The 22,879-nt window shown below is 37.8% G+C and overlaps 1 protein-coding gene across 2 annotated transcripts in view; it reads right to left on the bottom strand.

Annotated features, from left to right (window-relative positions):
• The window catches only part of REV3L (REV3 like, DNA directed polymerase zeta catalytic subunit), a 119,336-nt gene that overhangs the window by 31,986 nt on the left and 64,471 nt on the right, over nt 1-22,879 (bottom strand). Inside the window, exons 8-18 of one of the 2 annotated variants that reach the window (XM_061366818.1) lie at nt 22,279-22,363; nt 22,044-22,192; nt 21,620-21,748; nt 18,778-19,012; nt 14,828-14,967; nt 8,269-12,475; nt 6,896-7,878; nt 6,222-6,304; nt 5,051-5,176; nt 2,967-3,159; nt 486-597 (exon numbers count right to left, since the gene is read on the bottom strand). In XM_061366818.1, the coding sequence (XP_061222802.1) occupies nt 486-597; nt 2,967-3,159; nt 5,051-5,176; nt 6,222-6,304; nt 6,896-7,878; nt 8,269-12,475; nt 14,828-14,967; nt 18,778-19,012; nt 21,620-21,748; nt 22,044-22,192; nt 22,279-22,363 (6,442 nt within the window). Of the gene's footprint in view, nt 1-485; nt 598-2,966; nt 3,160-5,050; nt 5,177-6,221; nt 6,305-6,895; nt 7,879-8,268; nt 12,512-14,827; nt 14,968-18,777; nt 19,013-21,619; nt 21,749-22,043; nt 22,193-22,278; nt 22,364-22,879 lie in introns of those variants that run through there. The other variant, XM_061366819.1, reaches the window with a different exon arrangement.

Raw genomic sequence — 22,879 nt, forward strand, 5'->3', positions numbered from 1 at the left:
GAAACTGATTTTTCAACTACTGCTTATTTAAATCTGTCAATAGTAGTTTCAGTACCATGTAGGGTTTTTGCTGTCTTGCCTCAGAGTCCCTAGAAAAATTCTTCCCATCTGAGGGGTTTTCTATAGCTCTCAGCATTGTTAATATCTACTACTCTCAAAGTTTCAAAGAGATGTGTAATGAATTCTGGGATTAACAGAGAAGGTTATATGTTAAAGAAGATTACTTATATGGCTGATGAGTTTCAAGACTGTAACTCAGCTGCTTAGGAGGATCTGAATGCTCTTGCTGTCAGAGAAAAGGAAAAGCAAAAAGTACTTTTATTTGAATGACCACCATGCTTGTCCACTCTAGAAATAAGCCTTTGAGGGAAACAACAACATCAACATCAACAAAAACCAGTATTTGAGAGACTGGGAAGGGTTGAAGGAACTAAATCTGCTGTACCAAGCCTGAAAAATAAAAGCAGAACGTACAGATATGCTACCTTTTTACAATATTCACTACTTCCTGGAAAAGAGTTCTTTCATCAGTAGCGTAACTGACTTCTAGTCCTGTAACTCCAGATCTTGTGAGCAAGGGGGCTTGGTCTCTGCTCCCTAGAAAATAAAGTGAAAAACCATCATTACAATTTAGAAGTCATTCATTCATTCATTCATTCATCCATTACTTCAGCCAACAATATTGCTTTAGAATAAAACATACAACTGAAAAGAAGTATGGAATGCAACCTAGTTTTTATCTTTAACACTAATGATTACCACAATTAATTTCATGGACTTGTCTTGTTCCTCTTGGGTGGAAAAGTTTGATTTTTTCCACATTGTAAAATTCTACCCTAGCGGTAATCTTGCACAAATTCTCTGATATAAATTTTATTCAAGAGAAATTTCACCATTTTCCAGGTACAATGGTCCAGATATTAGAAAATTATTTTTGAATACGAAATGTTGCAGGACCACAGTTTTCATGCCAAATACATACTTTAATTGCTAGCTGAGAGCCCTGCTTTGCAAAATACTTTGAAGAATGAAAATGCTACACAGCATTTCAGGACATTTCTTAAAAAAATTCTGTAAAGTTACTAATAGCAGTGGAAAACATGAGCAACTGCTCACTTCGGGCATGTTAAGAGTGTCTACGTTGATAAATGTGTGAACAATAGCTAAATTTGTGTGCATGCAGGAACTCAGCATTTGCCTTCCATATAAAGAAACCCCTTCTTTACTAATATGCAACACATACTGCATGTTTTCATTTTCTTTATACAACAGATAGTAATATCTCTGATTAAGGCAACAATATGGAGTTTTTAAAAGGCATTCTACTTTTATTCTTAAGAACTTGGTAATTAAAAAAGGTGTGCTTTCAGAAATAAGTTAAAATGAGTACTGTAACTTACAAAGCAATAATAATACAAAAAGCGGGAAAGAAAAGGTGTTTCTCAATGTCAAGTCACTCCACAGGGAAACTCAAAAGTTCTAACCAAGTAAATGTTAACAGCACACATCAATTAAAGGAAGGAATGGCACAATAACATTTAAACATGTCACTTACACTAACAAACCCAGATCAGAACCTCTGGCTTTTAAAAGTATTATTGTACCTCTTCACAGAGAGCTTTTTCTTGATGATTTATCAGTGGCACACACCTAGGGAGCCATAGTGGCTATACTGTGGGAAGTCCCACTTAGTAAGATAGTAACAAGCATATAATACCACAAAAAACTTCACTGAGAATAAGAAGAACTTAGCTTAACATGATACAGTATCTACAATACTTCGAAAAATAAAGTGATTAAAAGAAGGAACTGTTGCCTTAATGCTGAATTTATTTTTGGTAGGCTTTGTCTACGCTTAGATTTTAGACAGTATTTTGTGGTTTAATACACATTCACAATGACAAAGAAACCCTGAAAGAAAGAGGACTTTTGGTTTCAGGTATTTTGTTTGGTTGTTTTTTTCTTTTACTAGCCTAAACCAGTGGTACTCAACCTTTAACAGCTGGAGAGCCACTTCTTTATTAAATGGAGTTGTAGAGCACCATAAAAATCAAGTATCATCAGTGTGATTTTTCTTCCATCATGACACTTCAATGTGTGATGATGCCGCCTCAACATCATCACATATTGATACATCACGACATGACACATCAGCATCCTCTCTCCCAGCAGCATTCTGTCTTCAACCCCTTCTGGCTGCTAGAAAGGAGTGGGGTAGAGGGGTAGAAGGGGCAAAAGGGCGAGTTTTTCCCCATTCTGCCCCACGGCTGCTGGGTGGGAGGTGATCTCTACTCTTACCTGTGGGGGGATCCCAGCAGCTCCTTTTCTTTCCCCCTATGGGAGGGGGAACTTCAGCGACTCCCACACTGCTGGTCCATTTGCTCAGTGCTCCCCGCGCTGCCTGATAGAGTGGAGCGCCGATCAGACGCCTACATTGCGAGAGCCGCCTGTAGGGCCATGAAGAGCCACATCCGGCTCTAGAGCCACAGGTTGAGTATCACTGGTCTAAACAAAGCCAAAAAGGTACAATAGAATAAGGGCCCCTGTTTAGATCCTAAAAGGATCAGATAAAACCACAAAAATAACCCTTAAGTAAAATATAAAACATACTGTCTTGCTTTTAACATTTTCTACTTGCAGCTATCCAGCAGCTTGAGCAGGAAACTGAAGGCAGGTTTTCCTCTTTATACTTTTAGAACACTGCAGGAGCTTTTCCACAAGTCGGCAAACATAGATATTTTGCACATATGTATGTTATTTGTGGTTTACAGCCCATGCAATAGTTCTTTAAAAATATAAGCAGGAAAACTCTATGTTTAATATGGCCATTCATCCAACAGTCAACAAGACAAAATTAAATGAGCTACATAGTAATATAGATACTCGATTATATTTTGCTTGCTACTGTTTGATTACTATGAAATAAATATTTCTGTAAAATATGTTAAGAAAAAAGAAATAAGAACCTTGGCTTGAGAGTGTCCTGTCTGCATCAATCACTATAGCACCAGTGATTTCTTTTTTATCAGTATTTGGCAGTGCTGTGTCTGAAGAGATGCAATAGAATAAAGCACAGATCGGGTCAAACTCTGGGTCTGGTTCCAGATCTCGTCTGGTTCGAGCATGTAACTCCATACTGATGAGGGTAAGGTGCTGGACCTACCAAAAAATAAATACAGTCAGTTAGTGTGCTTTGGAGCTTTCTTAAAAAAAAATTAAGAGGACATTATTAGCAGACATTTATATGGTCACATTATACTGTAACTAAGAGGTCACACCAGAAGATCAAAAGTAATCCAGAACATGCACTTCTGGATCTCACTTTTTTGCAAAAAGCATTAGCTTACAAAAAAAGATTAATTACAATGTATTTTTATACACAATTGAGTATTTGTTTCTGAATATTATCTTTTTCTACCAAAAGCAGAAAATACAAACAGAAATGTTCAACAATTGCAAATTCCTATAATGTTTTCAAACAGCTTTGCATATTGAGCTGAATTAAGTTTCCAGACTGATGAAGAATAAGAATCACTGTTGGTCTTTATCCTCCTTTCCCTCCATCACCCAAGACACACAAAATACCTTGAAGGCTAAGTCACTTACAGGAAGATATGAAGAATACCTATCTTTCCCTTCACTGGCATTAATTAATATCCACATCATGTTGTCACAGCTTTTTGAAGAATGGCTGGCATTAAGAAAATGCTAATCATAGAATCATAGAATAGTTAGAGTCGGAAAGGACCCTAAGATCATCAAGTTCCAACCCCCCTGCCATGGGCAGGGACACTTCACTCTAAACCATATCACCCAAGGCCTCATATAACCTGGCCTTGAACACTGCTGGGGATGGAGCATTCACAACCTCCTTGGGCAACCCATTCCAGTGCCTCACGACCCTCACAGGAAAGAATTTCCTCCTTATATCCAATCTAAACTTCCCCTGTTTAAGTTTTAACCCATTACCCCTTGTCCTATCACTGCAGTCCATAATGAAGAGTCCATCCCCAGCATCCCTATAGGGGATCCCTACATATTATACAGTTTTGTGTCTATACAGATCCCTACATATTATACAGTTTTGTGTCTATAATAAATACTGTAGTATTTAATATTGTGTCAATGCTATGTTGGTGCTCTATTGTCTTGCATAATATAGTTGATAATGTGGACTAATGGCCAAATTGGAAGGATGAAAAGGAAGAAGTTACAAATACTTCTGAGTAAGCAAATGCCCTGGGGGCAACCTGATTTCCTCTAGATTTGCATTCTAAATTACTACAGCCATCACTGAGATGAAATTTTATTACCAAGCTCCATCTCCATTTCCTGCAAAATCATCAGATTTTTATGGCTTCTCCTATGTCATCAAGTCAGTGCATAAAACTGCTATCTTCCCATCTCATCTGTAAATTAGACAACAGCTAATTCCAAACCACAGATGTGGTGACTGTTTGAGAGCACATACATGCTGGCTGGCCAGCTAGCATTCAAACACAACAGTACTATATTCACACTGAATCGCTTTCTCCAGCACCAATTGTGATCTGTCTTCCCAGACCAACCACTGATCTACATGAAATATATAGAGATACTCATTGAGGTATGTATGTACCAGTTTGTTAGATGTAGTAGAAACTGGCCAATAGGTTCAGAAGGTAACATGTAGAGATACCAGGCAGGCCTGACTGAAAGATAAGATGCCTTGTTTCTTGAGGAAACAATCCATGAAAGTTTTGGTCAGCTAGTTTTTCCAGTAATGTTTTTATACAAACCTTACTAGTTCTTCCTTCTCATTTTTCCCATATCTGTATTTTTTTAAAAGGAAAATTTACCACCTTCTCAACAAAAATGCTGTGAAATTTAAGTCAATCCTACTAAATAAAGGTACTTGGAGATAAAGCTTAAACTAGTAGAGGACTTAAAGCTGCTGCCCTCACACACTGACTATGTCAGGCAGGGACCAAGGAGAAAAAGATTTTTTAAATTCTGCCATTACAAAACTGGTCTGATTAACTATCATTTTATAAAATAACATGTAAGTTACCTCATGTAAGGATTTGGCTTCCTGCAGGTTTTCCACACTGACTTTAAAACCGTAAGTATTATTTAAAGATGGTCCTTCAATCTGAGAAGTGTCTTTCTTCGGAGCACCAAGGGCAGCAAACTGATTCTTATTGGGGGAAGAGAAGGGAAAGAAGAAAGGCATAGTGTAATACTGAAAAAACTACAGGTTGCTAAATTCAGATACAATATTCGAAACAAATTTATCAATGAAAATGTAAATAATATGCTACAATTACTAAAAATGGCTTTCACTATCTCCTAATGTAATTTTTCAACAAGGAAACAACAGCTGTATCTTTCTGCCTTTTAGGAATAATTTTAATGAAACCTCACACTAAAGCAATAGACAGTTTGAAAAGCCCACAAAAATCCACATATATTGGCTTGCTCAGAAGCCTGAGGACAGAGGAACCAGCAAATCTCTATTCCCTCTTGAGCAACAATTCATCAAAAACCTCAGTTTCAGTCACCACTTTAAGGCACTGAATTAAGGGTAGACTTAAGTACCCACCTGAACTGAGTGAATATTGAGAACAAATGAAAAGACTATTGGGTCATTTTCATAATGCACCTTGCCTACCATTCCTTTTCCAATGTGGGAAACAGAAATACTGTTTAGGGAAAACATGTGAGCCTGATAACTTTATGCAATCCATTCCCTCTCTACTCTGTTAGCGTATCAGTGCTATTCACTGCCTATGTTGTTTTCAGAAAATGCTTAGAACGTTGTCTGAAAACTAATACACACAGAGACACATAAATATACACATCTATGTGTATGCAGAAAAGGGAAAATAAAAATATAAAAGGTATATTAAAAATCCCTATAAAAGGTATACAGAAGGGAAATCACAACAGAACTTAAAAAGGATGTTACTAAGAAGAGCAAAACATTCTCCTTACAGTCTCTTTAGTACCTCACTACCCTAAAGCATAGAACATAGTTACAATACCCGGCTTTGCCAACTCGCAACTCATCCTAGCTCTAAGTGTATACTGATTCTACAGCAATTGTACCCTACCATTTTAAATGTATTTTCAAGATCTTGACAGCAAAAGAAAAACAAAAACAAACAACGTAGGAGAAAGTGAATGGAAATTTGTATGTGTGGCATAATAAAAATATATCTGTACATAAACTCTTAATTTACCTTCATTTGTGTGGTTAGAAGTACTCTGCGAAGACCATCAGTATTATTTCCCCTCTTGTGGCTCAGTTTCTGGGCTTTTGGTTCTGTAAACATACGTGAGTACAAAACTGCTTAGCCTCATTAATATTCCCTACACATTAAACAACATTTTAGAAACAACCAAAGGCATCTGGTTAACATTATAAACAAACGTTATATTAAAACAAATACAACTTTATTCTCTGTCCAATCCAAAGCAAAACTATTTCGGTTTGGTATCTATGGACACTTAGGAACATGTAATACAAGGCCAGTAAGTTACCAAGCCTCACATGACTACCATCTTAACACTGCAATGTTATTCACTCTCTACATTTAGATTACGTTTGAAAAAATGCAAGCAATGTAACAAAAAAGATTTCAAAATCCCCCAAATAAGATATATTTTGATTTAATTTTTAAACAGCACTTCAGAGTTCAGATACTAGAGACCATCACAAAGCAAAAGGGTGTTCTGCTTCTACACTTTTTTCATAACTCAGTAGTTACTTTAACAATAATGCCAAGGCCTTTTTCTTTCCAAAACTAGTTTTAAACTTATTTTTGTGGAGATGTAATTCTCATTATGTCAAAAGAAATACAGTGTCCTATTCAGATTTTTTTTCTGTATCATTAGAATCATTCATGCAATTTACCTGTGGATAAAGGAGTAAACCCAAGAACTTCAGGCACTCTATCTTGATTTTTCCTCTGCACAATAGGAGTACTATGTAGGCAAATAGATTTGGAATTTCCAGGATGTTCATTAATTGGAAATGGAGATGTGGCAAAGGATGTCCTAATGTCCTCATGGGTGGATGGAGAGTTTTGTGGACTTTCCACAGGTACTACATCATTTCCTTCCACAGATGACAAAATAACGTCCTGACTTGTCCACTCTGTGTCTTCTAATTTGGACTGCTTGGGATCTGGAGATGCTACTTGCTGCCAAGGAGGAAGTACTGGAGAATCTGGTGAACTGTAATTGATATAATAATCTTCCTCCTCCTCCTCCTTATCATCTTCTAGTGTTGAATTAACAAGTGTCTTGGTTTCAGATGGAGTTTTATTAGAGTCCATGTAATTTTTAGTATTTACAGAAGTTCCTATAGTGCTTATAGACTTATCACAGGTTTCCTTGGTTTGTGTTTTTGTATTTTCTGCCACAGCATCAGCAGTATTCTTTGTAGGCAAAATAGGTCTTTCATCTTCCAGGCTCGATAAATTTAGATCTTTAGCCGCTTTTACTACTTCTATAGATTTCTCTTCAGACAATACTATAGAGCTGAAATTCTCAGCTGCCTTTGCCAGCTCAGCAGGATGAGTTTTAGGCAATTTCTTGAAATGTTCATATTCTTCTTTGGCTTGAAGCCACATCTGAACTTGCTGTTGGCTTGGAGCACACTTGCATGGCATTATGACTATTTTTTTGTCTTCACTAATGTTATGGCTATTATTTTCTCTTTTATTAACAGTAGAGTGACCATAACGAGGAGGAGACCCTGGTCTAGGGTTTTCTGTCATTGCTGAAAATGCAGTCTTCCAGAGCCGTAGACCTTCCAATGAGAAGTCCCCCTCAAATTCAAGCAGGTCATTTGGAAGCCTAGTTTCAACTGTGAGAAGCCGTCCTCCAATCTCCCTGTGAAGAAAATAGTTTGAGTTATTGTTTTACTCTCAATTGCATTACAGGCAATTTAGAGCAAAACAGTCCTCAAGATGATATACAGGCAGAATCCTGCTAACTAGTTTTCGCACTATGCAATTCCTGTGGGCAGTGTCTTCCTTTTATAAACCAAGCAGACACATTCCCACTTACTACAGTAATATGAAGCAATAAAAAACCGAAGTGTCAAGAATGAAAAATGGGTATTTGCAAGGGAAGTACAGTAATTTTCAACTTCAAATGTACTGGTATCAGATGGGATCTTTCATGCATCTGTGCCACATAACAGCATAAAATTGTTTAGGAATAAATTAAATTTAGTATAATCATAAGCACATGTAGACAGAAACGTATTTAACACAGTACCTTGGTTTTTCTGGAGCATCTGAAGGATTGCTGCAAAATGGTTCCTGATAAACTGTTTCTGCGAGATCATGATCCAGCAAAGTTGCCATGATTTCTTCACGACTGGGTGGGGACATGAGAGGCTTAAGAATGTGAGCGGTCCGAGGTGTAAAACTTCCATTCTTTGACTGTGAGGGAGAACTGGTTGATCTTGGTGAACTATCTGGAGTTGGGGTTAGTGCCTCATTGTTTCTTGAAACATGTAGTTCTAAATCCTCAGAAGCTGCATCTATAAGCTCACCATCAGGAGAAGATAAAATTGATGTAAAAGAGGTATTAACTGAATCAAGTGGTTGACAGGGTTCAAAAGTGGTTTCTTTTCTAATGTGGCTTTGAATCCAGTCTGAGGTGGTTGGCTGGGGAAGGTTAAGAAATCTCTCTTTATTACCTGTATTTCTGTTCAATTTAAATTTTTCATTTAAACAAACCTCAGTCTCTTGTGTACAAAAGGTGTCGATGGAACTAGACCTCGAAGTTGCAGGATGCACATTTTTCCTCCATTGGCTATGGCAGTGGTTCTCATTACTATCCAGTGAGGCTTTCTCAAAAAGCTCAGGGCTCAGGGAACTAGTCCGTATCCATTTACTTGTGCTTGGAGAATGCTGCTTTTGTTCCTCAGATTTTTGGTCATTATGACACACAAAGTCATTTTCTGCTGTTTGTCCAGAACCAAGATCTTGAATTGCATCACTCAAGAATTTCTGGGGCAAATTTTGATCTGCTGGGACAAACTGACTTGCAGAATAAAAACTGCAAAATCCAGTTTGTCCTATAGCATTAATATCAAAGTTGTAACTGTGGTCTGGAGACAAGCTGTCTTCAAGTGAGTAGCAGCTTTCAAAACCAGGGTCTGAAAAAAAAATGGGGCTGTCATCAGACACAGAGTGATCGATGCGACTCGTGATCTGCTGGCTTAATGACTCCATTTTTGAAAGTTTTGCTGGTTTTTCTTTAGGTTTTGTGCTCCTGGGAGCGCGAGATTTTCTTGGCGATGCGACTGACCGTGACCTTTTAACTGCCTTATTCTGTTCAAGAGGGCATGGTATACTCCTGCTCAGCTGTGTTTTAGCTGGTAATGGTTGCTGCGTAACATTAGCATTCTGAGCTTTCTGCTGTCTCTTCTGGAGCAACTCTTTCAAAACAGCTAGGCCAGACTGTCCTTCACTGAATGCTGATGGGGCCACTATAGTCCTGTTTTTATACTGGGTGATGGGTTTTGGTTGCATGGTTGTTTCAGACAGAGACCTTTGTTTTACTGTTTCAGGTTTAAAATGTGACATATCCAAAACAAATCCTCTCTGGTTTTGATCCCAATTTAACTGTTTCACTGGACTCTTCAAAGATGTTACAAAACAGTTTTTAGGCAACTGAAGTGGCCCAGGGCTTTCCTCAGATGACTTAAGAATAGAAGAACAAGGATCAGAATGCTTGGATGCCTCTGGTAAGCAAAAAATCTGCTGTTGACTATTGTCTTTACAATGCAAATAGTTAGTGGCATGTAACTGATCCATCTTTGCTGTGTCCAATGAGTCACGAGTTTCATTTAATTTCCCAGCTGGTGGTAAGTATCTGTTTTGCAAATTTTTTGTCTCTTCTGCTTTTGCAGAAGTCTTGTCTTTAGAGATGCATGTGTTCTGCATTACCTGAGTTGCGTGATTAGACGGATCAAATATGTTTTGAATGACAGCAGAATCCTTCAATCTAAATGCAGCACTTTGAGTCCTGGGCCTTTGAGAGCTGATTTTTGGTACTTCCCTTCCAGATGCCGCAGGAGTAGATGTGAAAGATGAATGAGGGTCTTCTTGTGAAGCAGGTGCACATTGTGCATCTACAGGCTTATCAATTTCCATCAAAGAATGAAAACAGCCTGATGAATTATCTTGTGCATCAGCTGCTGAGGGGAGCTGGGATGATGGTAGATATCCTGCAGAATAGCCAGGAAAAGGACTGTCTTTCCAGTTATGAAGTGGCTGCAAGTTGGCAGAGTTGTAAGAAATCTCAGGCAGATCTTGATGTTTCAGCACAAACTTCACCTCTGCAGTAGAGTTAGCATTTCCTTTTTCATGTTTAAATACAACACGCTTTCTTGAGGTTGCTTTTTCAACTGTTTTTTGTCTTTGTTTTCTCGGTTTCTTCTTTACATCATCTGCTGTTTTATCAGTCTGATTGATCTTTTTCTTTTTCTTAGTAGATACAGTGGGGCTAGCAAATTTCTTTTTACATTTCTTAACCTGAGTTTTTGCTCGACTGTTTTTTCCTGCACTAGAATGAACATTCTTGCTGCTGTACATATTTGGTCCCCTATTAAATAAAGCTTCTCTCTCCAGGTTGGTCAAAATTTCTTCTGCTTTTGGATCAGTGGGAGACCAGCAGCGAGGTGGAGATGTGTTTATTGGGCTTGTGCTTCTCTCAGAAAGAAAACCTAACTTAGACATAACATCACTATAGTTATAGTCACAGTCTTCAGCTTCAGCATTGTAGGATGGTGAAGGAGGAGAAAGAATTGTATGAGTCCTTTTTCTGAAAGATAAAGTTCTTTTAATATTTTTACTACCTGTTTTTTGTGGCTTTCCAGCTTTTTTCTTGGTTGACTTATGTTTTGCTTTCCTTTTGTGACTTTTCTTTGGTGTTAGTGGATAAATAGGATATTTGGTTGCAGGAGAGTCAGGAACTTTAGGCCAGAAGTCCTTTAAAGGTGCAAGCTTTTTATATAAGTTCATCTTTTCCTCTGTGAGTACTACTCTTTCCTCACTAGAATCTACTTTCCCTAGTTTAACAAGCATATTTTTTCTCCCTCTAAATCTATTGATGATAATATATTTAATAATAACAGGTGGCAATTTTTTAGAAAGTTTTCTACGCTTTCGAGACTTCTGAGACCCATCCAAACTTTCAACACCTTCTATCATTTGAGGTAGATTCATTTTTGAGTTGTGTGCGACAAAGCTTGATTCACTGTCTTCAGTCTCATAATTTACCTTCCGTTTCGTTCGGAGTGTATATTTATTCCCACATAATCCAAATGACTGCTCAGTTTCAAGAGACCCATCTGAAAACTGACAGTCAGTATAATTAGCAGTACTTGCAGGCATTTTGTTTTCAAAAGCTTCAAGAGGAACTTGAACAAAGTCACTAGGTAAAGCACTATCCTTATCAGGAATGTTACTACAAGCATTACCTTGTGTATAGCAGCTTTCCTTCACTGATACAACATCATTTACACTTAAAGGCTCCTGATGATTGATAAAATTATGCCTTTTTTTATTCAGCTTCAACCTGGACTGTTTGCTGCCTTGCTGTAACTTGTATGTCACAGGAGCTAACTTCTGTGGTCGACTGAGACAATTAGAAAGAACAACACTAGGAAAGAACATATAATGTGCTGCTTGTTGACTGAGGCTTGGCTTTTCTGCCTTATGCTCCTGAAATTCTTCATACCTAATTTTAAGCTTATTAAGGCCACCTTCATCAGTGTTATTTTCAAGTGAATGTACCACAGTTCGACTGCCTCCTGAACAAGACACCAACTCACAATTTTCTGTAACTGTTGCTGGAAAAAAACTATTTATACTTGCACTGCTGGATTTTTCATTTACTTCAGAGGACATTTTACCTTTGGAATGGCTGGAGTGGCTCAAATCAGAAAAGTTAAATAAGTTTTTATTCAACATGCTGTCACCAATGTGGCGGCCCACATGCATAAAAGAGACATCCTTTTCAGCCTTTCTGATGCTAGTATACTTCCTACTAGGTATCTGTCTGCTCACTGATGAAATATCATCTTCATACTCAAAAATATTATTTTCACATGAAGGAACTGTGAGAGCATCTTTCTTGTTACTCTCTTTGTGAGAGTTTTCTGCATGGGTACTACTGCTGAATGGAGTTGGATATTTTGCTGAGTAAGTGCTTTCTTTTGTAAGAGAGTGTACTGAAAGTTCAGGTCTTGTTTCTGTGTTTGGTTGTGAGAGGTCTTCTACTAAATCTTCATTATTCAAAACATGGTTAGAAAGGGCACTTGTGTGTTTACACTGAAAAGTAATTTTAGCAGAAGATGGGGGTTCTAGCGTAGCAGCATCTTTGTGAAAGATTGAGGTCTTTACAGACATTTTGCTTGTTGCAATGACGGAGGAGTGAGTTCGAGAACTTTCATTATTCAAAGGATTGTCTGAAATGGAAGACAAGCAATTTTACTCTAGCTTTTCTGTAAAAAAAAACCAACAAAACAAAAACCTAAGGCATTAACCATTTTAATTACACTTCCCTGAAAGTCCTCCCATCCAAAGAAGAAAAAAAAGCCAACCCTCTTCTAAATCACATGGCATTTATGATCATGACAACAACAGATCCTGAGTACATGATTTGCTTTATCAAAATCATGTTGTTGGCACATTTGTGTTTCAGCTGTTCTGTCAGTTACTCCTAAATGGTGGGCTTACAATTGCTAAAGATTTCATGTTGGTTTTCTGAAAGAAGGCTTCTAAAATCACTTTCAAGTAACTAAATACAGACTGATTTCTATAAAAGCTTGTATCCTGCTTTGTCCCTGAGAAGCATGCATACTCGTTGGCTCTAAAAAAACAAAGAACTTTGATGACTTTCCCTATACAGAAAGCTAAAGTACTATCTAACAACATGGCAAGGGCTTTGTAATATTTGTATTTGTCCTGTGCACTAGGTACACATAGTTTGCTGCACATTTATGAAGCAGAGCAATCCAGTACCTATTCAGGTGTTTATGCAAGGAGCTCACACCATTAAGTTATACCATGATTTTATAACCATGCATTAACATTTCTACACAGATCTGTGACCAGCATGTGATGCAGTAACTGTCCCGTGCAGACTCATCACATGATACCTGGGACAATTTCAGTCTCTTTTGCTAATACTTTTACCACATTTCCCGCAGGATAAGTGTGCACAGGCAGCTGGTAAGTAACAACTGCTTTGCAGCAACTGTGTGCTTGCTCATAACCACGATGAACATCAAGTAATTTGAAAGTGTTTATTCCTGTGCAAAGGGTCAGTTACCACATTGCTCCTGGCACACAGCAATTTGTTCATGTGTCCACATCTTTAGCTGAAATGAAGTGGGGATAGGAGTTACAAAACATGCCATATGATCTGGAAGCACACACTGCATGCTGTCATACCAGACGGGGGATCCTTCGGGCCTTTACTGTAAGTCTCAACCAATTTGGGGATTATTTTAGATTCATGCTGCCTTCAGCTTACCAATGTATTTGTTGCCAGGTGAGAAAAATAAAAGGAAGTCTGAATCTGTTTCTAATCACATTTTCTAATGTTTACACGGAGTCCCTGAGCTGTGAAACACAGCTGGGAGATGCTGACTATGATTCTTTGAGTTTAGAATTCCACACAAAGAATGAGGATGATTAACAGAAAATCAAGAAAACAGGAGTTGGGTGAAATGTCAATGAAAGCTTGGAAGATACCCGAGTATTCTTCGGGTACAAAAATTGCAAAAGTACTTGTCCATCAGTCAGATACTGTGGGCACAGATTCATGTGTGGATAAGGTACATGCATGAGCACAAGCAACATTTTACATTAACCAGTCTGAACTACAGATTAAGAATAAAGCTTCTATACAAGGAGATGTTAACCACAAATTCAAAATTTTACAGGCAATGAAGTATGACTAATATTTCTAAATAAAGAACAATTACTGCTGATTAGATGAAGAAGAAGAGTGAACCTAATATTGAGAAAACCTGGAAACAGATACATACTTTTCCCTCAAGAGATCCATACATTTATCACTATTTTGCTCAACAGCAAAAGACTGTCTAATTGTAGATTGTCTAATGAAACCAGTAGTAATATTTATATATTTGCCTAACCTCAAAGTGTGCATTCTATTAACTCAGGTTAGTTGATCAAAGACAGCAAGTTACAGATTTATTTTTTTATAGATTTTGAAAGGCAGTTAGTTTCTTCTGCATCAGCTTTGCCACTGCATAGTTCTAACTCATACAATCCCCAGATGTGAACATGCAATCTGTTAAATGAAACATAGGCTCAACCGAAGGCTTACTATATTTAAGGATGTGTGGCAAACAGTTGCAAAGCAGAAAGCCATTTAAATTTGCACAGTAATACATATACTATTTACAATGAAATCCTAGCAGGATAAATGATCCTAAAGAATCATTAATTTTAATACCATATTTGCACAACAAACTAACAGAAAAATACCTCTTGCAACAAGGTAACTATCTTTTCCATAAGAATAATGAGGCAATGCCCATTTTTCATCATTAATACAATAGGAAAAGCAGATTCTTGTAATTCTAGAGGGCACTGAGATTAAAACACTTTTTACTAATAAGAAGGATGTTAAGGGCCTGCTTATGCAATCTGTTGAGAGCATTTCCTTCCAACTGAAACAAGAACTGAAAAAGATTAATACTTTTGAGAATCAGCAAATTGATCTGAAAACAAACTACAACCCAGGTAATAATTCAATTTCCAAAGCTGTTTTTCTATTTACTTACCACCATTTTCATCTGCAGTCCCATCTAACTGAGGTATAGAGAGATTAGTTAGGAGCATACTGTTACCACTCCACTCCATTTCTTCCTCTGAAGATGAATCCTCTTCTGTTGAACTTCGATGCACATTTTTGCCAGCTGACCTACAGAAAATGAAGGAATTATTTGATGCACAATACTTCTCTTGCAAACTACCAATAGCCATAGGGAACCTTAAAATCGAAGTGGTGTGGTGCCATATGGTGTAATTTGGGGAAGCAAAGTGAAACAAAAATTATTACAGTTCTCACGGAGAAACTGAAGATATTATTAAGTGTTACTATTTTAAGAGGCAACAGTGGCAGTCAACTATTTAACAACTACAGACAAATCCAGCATGATTCACTAGCTTAAGAAGTTAGAAGAGAAAGCATTTAGATGCTTAATTTTATTTCAATTTTACTGGAATTTCATTTTATTGTCTGTTGGTTTTTTTAAGGAAACTTTGCTTTATTATTACTATTATAAGTATTGTAAGAATTCTCTCTCGGCAGGCTTAACTAAAGCACAGCCACCAAAACAATGTTTGTGTCATTCTTTCAACATTCTAAAGTTGCTGTTGCTAATACTTAGCGGCTTTTTCAAAGTTAACTGATCTACACTGCCATTTTTACAATCATAAATCTGCTGAGGGAAAAAACCCAACAACCAACCAAAACAAAAAAAGGAAATCTACAAAGAAAAGCTTGTGCAAAGTCTCCAGGTTTTCAAGTTTTTAAGGTGGTATGGCTTTATGGGGGAGGGGAGAAGAAAAATATAGAAAAACTCCAACACCAAACCCCCTGTTATATAATAACTAGAAGCGCTCAGGAACTTCATTTTTTCTTCTTTCAAATTAAGTGTGAGATGGATGCAATTCTTCATGGAAATAAGCTATTCTATGGCTAAAAGAGAGAAATCCACTGAGACTGGGAGGTGTGCATTTTGGTTTTTTGTTTGTTAAAATGCAGCTTGATATATCAGAACATTATTGTTTAGCACCTTAGAAGGCATAAATACAAACATTTTGAAGTTAGAGGAAGGAAAATCCACAATAATTTAAATACAGTCTACTTTTGAAGATCTCTTTATCTGCAGAGTTCAATGAGAGCATGAATTGTACATATCATAACACCACAGACACCTCAATGTGCTCAACACTTCGCCAGCAAAGATCAAACCATGTTTATTAGCTCAGGAACAATAGGCTCAAATATGGCTATATGATTTCCAGACTAACTCAAGTCTGGAAGGAGCAGGACTTGGAAGAGACCAACCAACATGCACAGCTAGGTATGCAGTAGCCATGATTAAAGTGAGCTTAATTCTCCCTGTTCTACATTCCCAAAACACGGAAAAGCACATGACATTCAGGTCTACATGGAAATGAACATCAAACTTGGGAGAGCAAGCAATACTCTTGAAAGTCAGGGCTGCTGTTCCAATCGATTTCAATATACTTGGCAATGAGCTGATAGCAACCTCATGGACATCAAAAAAAGACAAATCCGTAAGTCCCACAAATGGGATTAAATGAACCCATGCACTGCTACAGGCAGGGAGAGTGCTGGCTAGAAAGTGGCTTCGCAGAAAAGGATGCAAAAGCCTTGGTGGACACAACCACTGAGAATATGCAGTGTGCCTTTGTAGCAAAGGTGGCCAGTTGCATCTTTGGCTGTGACTGCCAGACTATAGCCATTTTCAGCAGTTGTGAGGCTACATCTGGAGTACTGTGCTCAGTTTGGGGCATCCCACTGCAAACTGCAAATTGGAACAAATCCAGCAGAGGTGAGCACCGGGGTGACCGGGGGCTGGAACACGCGATGTCTAAGGAGAGGGCTAGGGACCAGGATTTATTTGGCCTCGACAAAAATCTAAAATGAGATCCTGTTGCACTTGTCAAGTATCCAGTGAGGGGGTGTAAAGAATACGAAACCCAATTCAGAGGTTTCCAGCAACATGATAAGGGCCATAAGCATAGGGCTGCCTTGGGGAACTTTATGTACAATGAAAACATTCTTCATTATGAGGGTGTTCAAACATTGCAACGTTGCTAGTGTGGGCCATGCAATCCCTGCGTTTCAGCATATGCAAACCCTGACCAGACAAGGCCCTGAGTAACTGATCTATTCAAAGCTGCTTCGACTAGGGCACTGGACTACGTAGCATGTAGGTGTTTATTCCAACCTGAGTAATGATATAATCCTCTGCATGAAGCAAATCTTTGTCAACATTAGTAAATCTATTCAGGCTGGAGATTTGGACTTCTCTACATTCAGGTCCATCAGTTTAGACTCTAAGAAAATCTGTGTAACAGCATTATACCTATATATGAACTCGTCCAGATCTTGATGGGCTTTTTTCTCTAGTTCAGCATAAACCAAACCCAAGCCATTTAATTCACTCAGTAGGGTGTTGTTGCTCCTCATTATCTCAATATCTTTTTTAGTATAATGAAAGATTGGTGAACACCCAGTAACAGAATAGTGATAATATGGATAAAGTAGGATGCATTAGGAAGCAGTACAGGCACAATGAGCCTAAGCAAAATAAGGCCGGATCCCTTGTCAGACTTAAACTAGCTCTTTATGCATAAGCAAAATCATGCAGGGGCAGAGATATCCAATGCTCTCTTCTGAAGTCAGTCCAACTCTGCAGAGATCACACTGATCATAACTCCCTCTGAACATGATCTGACTCCCCTTGGAGGCACCTGGTACATTCTCCCTAGTGCTTTCTGTGTGGGATTAAGATGCAGTCACATATGAGCAAGTTATTAATGAGCCAGCTCATAAGTCTGCTGAGTTTTTAAACAGGATTCTTCACTGCACAGAAGCGATTAATTGCTTAAGGACCCTACCTGAATCGTGAAGTCATGCCCATACAGAGCTCTGCCTGAGCCAATAAATTCTGCAAGATATAAGCTAGTTTTACACAGACACTACCACTAAACTGAAGATTAACATCAAGTGTTTTAAATGGAAATTCCAACTTTTCAGACTACTGTGAAGGAAAAAACCCAAAGCAAATCAAAGGTCAGAAAGGAAAACTAGCTTTAGGGATGAATTATGTCTAGAACAAGAAGACTAATAATCTATTATTAGTTCTGATTATGTTATAACTTTTCTGTATTTCTTCAGGAAAGAAAAGATTACATATTTCTATGCCGCTCTTGGTCTCTAAATCCTAGTGTAATTACGATTTCCGATGGGGAAAAAATAATCCATAAATATCAAAATGTTATGTCTGCGAAACCTTTCAACCAAAATTATAAATACCAGGACGTCTGCCCAAAGCAGGTGTGAGAAGAAACTGGATATAGCTGCTTTCAACACCTGTCAGTGCAGACTGCACAGAAAGGTCATTACAGCCTGAGAAGGTGTTCCAAGAATCTTGGACTTAAAAATATTCAAGCTGCTGACCTTTAGCAGTCCAGCAGACTGAGCAACATTCATGTTTTGGTTAAAGCTTTGAGCATGGAAACAAACGGGTGTTTTTCTCAGGCCTCTGGGTCAGTCTTCATAAGAATACTTCCTAAATACTCACTTCAGTAAAAGTTACAGGCACATGAGATATACATTAACATTTATACTACATCCAAGGTGTGACCTTAAAAGGAGGTTACAACTAAAGATTTTTGTATCTGGATTTGTAGAACAAAAAAAATCTATTCCATTTTTCCTCAAACAGCAAACTAGAAGCTTAAGTCTATCCAAACCTGAACATTTAATCTTTATTTCCATATAAAACTGACAATTCACAGCATCATCTGAACAACTACATTCTATCCTAAGATCTGCATGGATTTTTCCAGTGCTGTCAAACAGAGCCATCTCTACAGCTTACTGGGCTCATAGCACACTTGAAAACAGGGTGGGATGGAGGAAGGATCTGGCAGAAAAGAACATATTAAGAAAGAAAATTGCATATTATACCTTCTTTTTGGCCCAGGCTCTTCAATGCTACTGTCCCACCGTTGGGACATTAATAAGCTAAGTTCCATTTCTTCTTTCTCACACTGTGGCTCATTTTCTTCATCATCACTGTTCTGAGAATTTCGACAGCTTGCAAGAGAGTGATGGTGAGAGAGTGTTTTGTGATGTCCCATCTGATATCCATCATTCTCCAACCCAGCCAAGAGATCAATCAAGGCCTCATCAGCAGTGTTCACTGCAAAAAAAACCACAAACAAATGCATATAAGTAGAATCTGTATTTTGTTCCACTTGTAAATGACTAGTTACTGTCTACCAGTAAAAAACCAAAACCAAACAAACAAAACCAAAAACCCTTCAAAATTTAAAAATTTGCTGGTTTGTTACTGTCTAAAGCAAAGCAGGCTACAAAATCAAAGCTCTTTTAATATTTTTTCAAGGTTTATGACTTGTTATGTTTTCTAGCTCTTTACCTAGAGACTTTACAACCTTCTTTTTTTTACATTTGCCCTCAAGAAGGCAAATACACTAAGTGTAGTACATTTAGTGGAAGCACTTATCGCTCCTCTCTCTCTCCACCCTATTACCTTCTCACATTCAGTAAAGCTGCACTCTTCCCTTTTATTTCAGGACGAGTGTCAGTTTCTGAAGCATCACTGCCTTCTCTTGCTTCACCATTTCAATGGCTGCATTAACACTGTTGAGTACTTCTCTGCGTATCACTTGGAAAACTTTCAATCATTGCATCCCATGAAAGGTGGTGATTTTGATCAACAAGCTCTTCTTTACATCTGTCCTTTATAATATTACTTCATCTCCCCTTTCTTCTTAACTGTAAACTACTCTTTTCCTAGGTTCCTCTAAACACTCAGTTTACCTGACTTCACTCCTCCTTTAAATTTCATTTTTTTATTTCCTTTATTTGACCCAAGTTTAGACTGACTCATGCACTTGCCTTCTCATTCTTTATTTCTTATGCATCCTTCCAAGTTGAGCCTTTTTCTCACTCTCCTCTTGCTTACCCTTCATCTGACCTCATAACCAATTTATGATCTCCAGTCTATCAGAGATCTTTGCTACTTCTTTCCTTCTCCTCTGGCTGAAGGACTACAATCTCTACTTTCCTTGCTCAGGATATATCATATGATTTACAATGACCCTGAGAATCATTTAAAATAGATCTCAACACTGATGAAGAAGGCATTTTCTGTATTTTACAAAGGCTTCACCAAGACACCATGCAACTATTTAGAATGGAAATCACCCCCTGTGCCAGAAATCTGAATTAACCCACTTTCAATTGTACTTTCTATTCTTGGCTCCTTTGCCCTTTGTGAGGTCCATCATAAAATTCCAACCTTCACTTCCCATTAATATAAACCTTGTTGCGTGCTTCAAAGCAGCAGCAGCAGTGCACTTCACAGTGACACTGAAACTCTACAAAGGTATAGTAAAGACTAGTCTATGCCATGACAAAGCATAAGAGATGCAGAGATGCAGCATATGAACTTATGGTCACACAAGACACCAGCAATTTGTAGCTCTGTGTTAAAAAGTGTGGGGGAGAAGGAGTCATAAGATCTCCATTTGGACTACCTAATCACTGGACAATTTCAACATTCCTATTCAGTTGAGCAAATCAAATACATAGTTGTAAAATGTACCCTATGTATTATCTTAGCCACTTCTCAATCTCAGCACAACCTTCTTCCCACCACTCCAAACCCAAAGATAAATCAATGCTCATGTTTCCCAGCTTCCATATAAATTCTTTACTTACAGTTCTCCTGTTAAATCAAAATCTTTGCCTATAAAACTTCCATAACCAAAATCTTGCCTACTTTCTGTAAAAGAAAACAGCACTGAAAAATACTCCTAATCTCACTCCACTTTCTCCTCCTTCCTTTGCAAGAAAAGATTGTATATTGCTGTATATTCTATTACCCATAGACATATATTGTTGCCCATATTGTATCCTGCTGTCCATGCATGTATTCATACCATGTATGCACCAAAAGCACTGGAGGCTATGGGTTTTAAATACTCTGCTGACCCCATTTTATATCAACTGTAGTGCATATTAACATTGCATCTTATGCTTAAATAAGAATGTATATATAGAGAATACAGAGATAGCATGAACCATGTACTTTTGACCTCATCTAGAATAGTATCTGAACTATTTCTACCTGAAGTAGCTTTCATGCAAGTTCCTTTGTTGTGTTATTCTATTGTTGTTTCCTCCTCATGCCATCCACGTTTGTTTGCTATCATAGGTTTTATCCCCCTCTTTAATGTTTTTCTTCTTGTTTCTTTCTCTTCAACTACTCTTTTGTATCCATAAATTTGGGGAAATGCTCTCCTTCAGCTTGTCTCTCATTATCAGCCTACCTATTTCCCAGCATCTCCAGACAGCTGAGCTTCTAAAGGTAGCCCTGCTCACTACCGGAACTGTAAGAAAGAAGTGGTAACTGCAAGGCTATCATGGATAGACAGTCAAAATCTTATTTACTCTGACAGTTTGTCCTATAACCCTAGGAGCATAAGGAAGAGCAATATCCATAAGAGACTGCATTGAGCTGATCTGCCAAAAGGACAAGCTTAGCAAACCAGTAATGCACAGTAGCCTCTACAAGTACACTGTTCTGGTGACATTTTTTGAAAACATAAGGTGGGGTTTTTTTGGTGGTAGTGGTAGGTTGTGTGTGTGTGAAGTCTCAGTTTGCTTGACAAACTCCCTGAGGTAAACTACTTTCTTTCATGACTGGTAACGTAACTGAATACAACAAAGATGGTGGAACAATAACATAGCCTGGAAGAAAAGACATTCCAGTTATACTCACTAAAAACTGGAGTCTGACTCAGTCTTTGAGACAAAGGCTGAAAGCTCTGACTATTCTCCACAATGTTTAAAATCGCTTCTTCATTAATAAGTGCTTCCTCTTCTTTATCAGTGTGCATCCTATTGGATTCTTTAAAAGAAAAACAAAAAGAGAAAGGATAAAACTTCAAATAGTCACAGACTTGAATACATTATGAAAGCAAGCTACTTTAAAATGTATTTTACTATTCAAGTATCTTTCCATTATTTGCTACGGCAATTTTAAAAAAGCTTACTCTGACAATGATGAAAATAAAAGCAAAAGTACTGCTCATTTTTCACAACTGACAATCAGATCCTCCTTGGGTTGCTTCTGCTAATAGTATAAACAGCCCAAGCATGACAGAGATTTATGCCTAAACAATTAAGCTATTAAAAATACTCACCTTTGTTCATCTTTTTATCTTTATGCACTTCTACCATATTAGCTGGTGTACACTGAAAGGCTTCAGGAGAAAGTACCTCAGAATGTAGTGTTAGCTCAGCAGAGAACTCCTCTGATCCATTACTGTAGTCCACTGATCCTGACAACGTTCTAGTTAATTGAAAACCAATTTTTAAATGCATATTTAAGGTTTGCATCAAATACTATACTTTTATGACAAATGGCTAAACACTTACACAGAGAAGTCATTTTGCTTGAGGATTTCCTTAAGTCTCTTCTGAAAAAATTTTTCACTCTCTGTTGTTGGCACAAATCCACGGTCTTTAAAATTTGAAAAATATTTGTTATTCAGTTTTACTTTGACCTCTCAACACAGAGAGCAGCTATAATTACTAATTCTATTAGGAAATGGCTCAGAAATGAAGCGCCTGCTCATTTTCAGTGACAAATTTGAGGGCTGATTTTTCAAGTGTATTTAAAAACTTTAAAGTACTTCACGTACTCCCACTGATCTCATTTGCAACTCTAAGTTTCAACAGCATTTACAAATCATGTTGCAATTACACCAAGGTGAGCATCCAGGAAAAGAACAATCAGTGAACAATTCTGAAAAGTCTGGTTTATGCAGCATGAATAACACTGCACAGAAACGCATTAAAAAAACCCCGCAGTCAGAAAGCAGTCTGCCTTAGCCAGGAACCTGCCTCTTTCCTCCTTGCAATTCTCTGGCTTACTTGCCAAGTATCATTCATATTTTAAAAGAAACGTGGCCCAGGTTCTGCACAGAAGAGCTCTGCTCATTATGCAAATAATCTGCAGAGCACAGTCTTCCCTGTG

This window comes from Neopsephotus bourkii, unplaced genomic scaffold (assembly GCF_033783945.1).
Source record: "Neopsephotus bourkii isolate Nb327-2 ecotype Australia unplaced genomic scaffold, CSIRO-AGI_Nbou_v1 NB_1358, whole genome shotgun sequence".
In the NCBI taxonomy this organism is placed as follows: Eukaryota; Metazoa; Chordata; class Aves; order Psittaciformes; family Psittacidae; genus Neopsephotus; species Neopsephotus bourkii.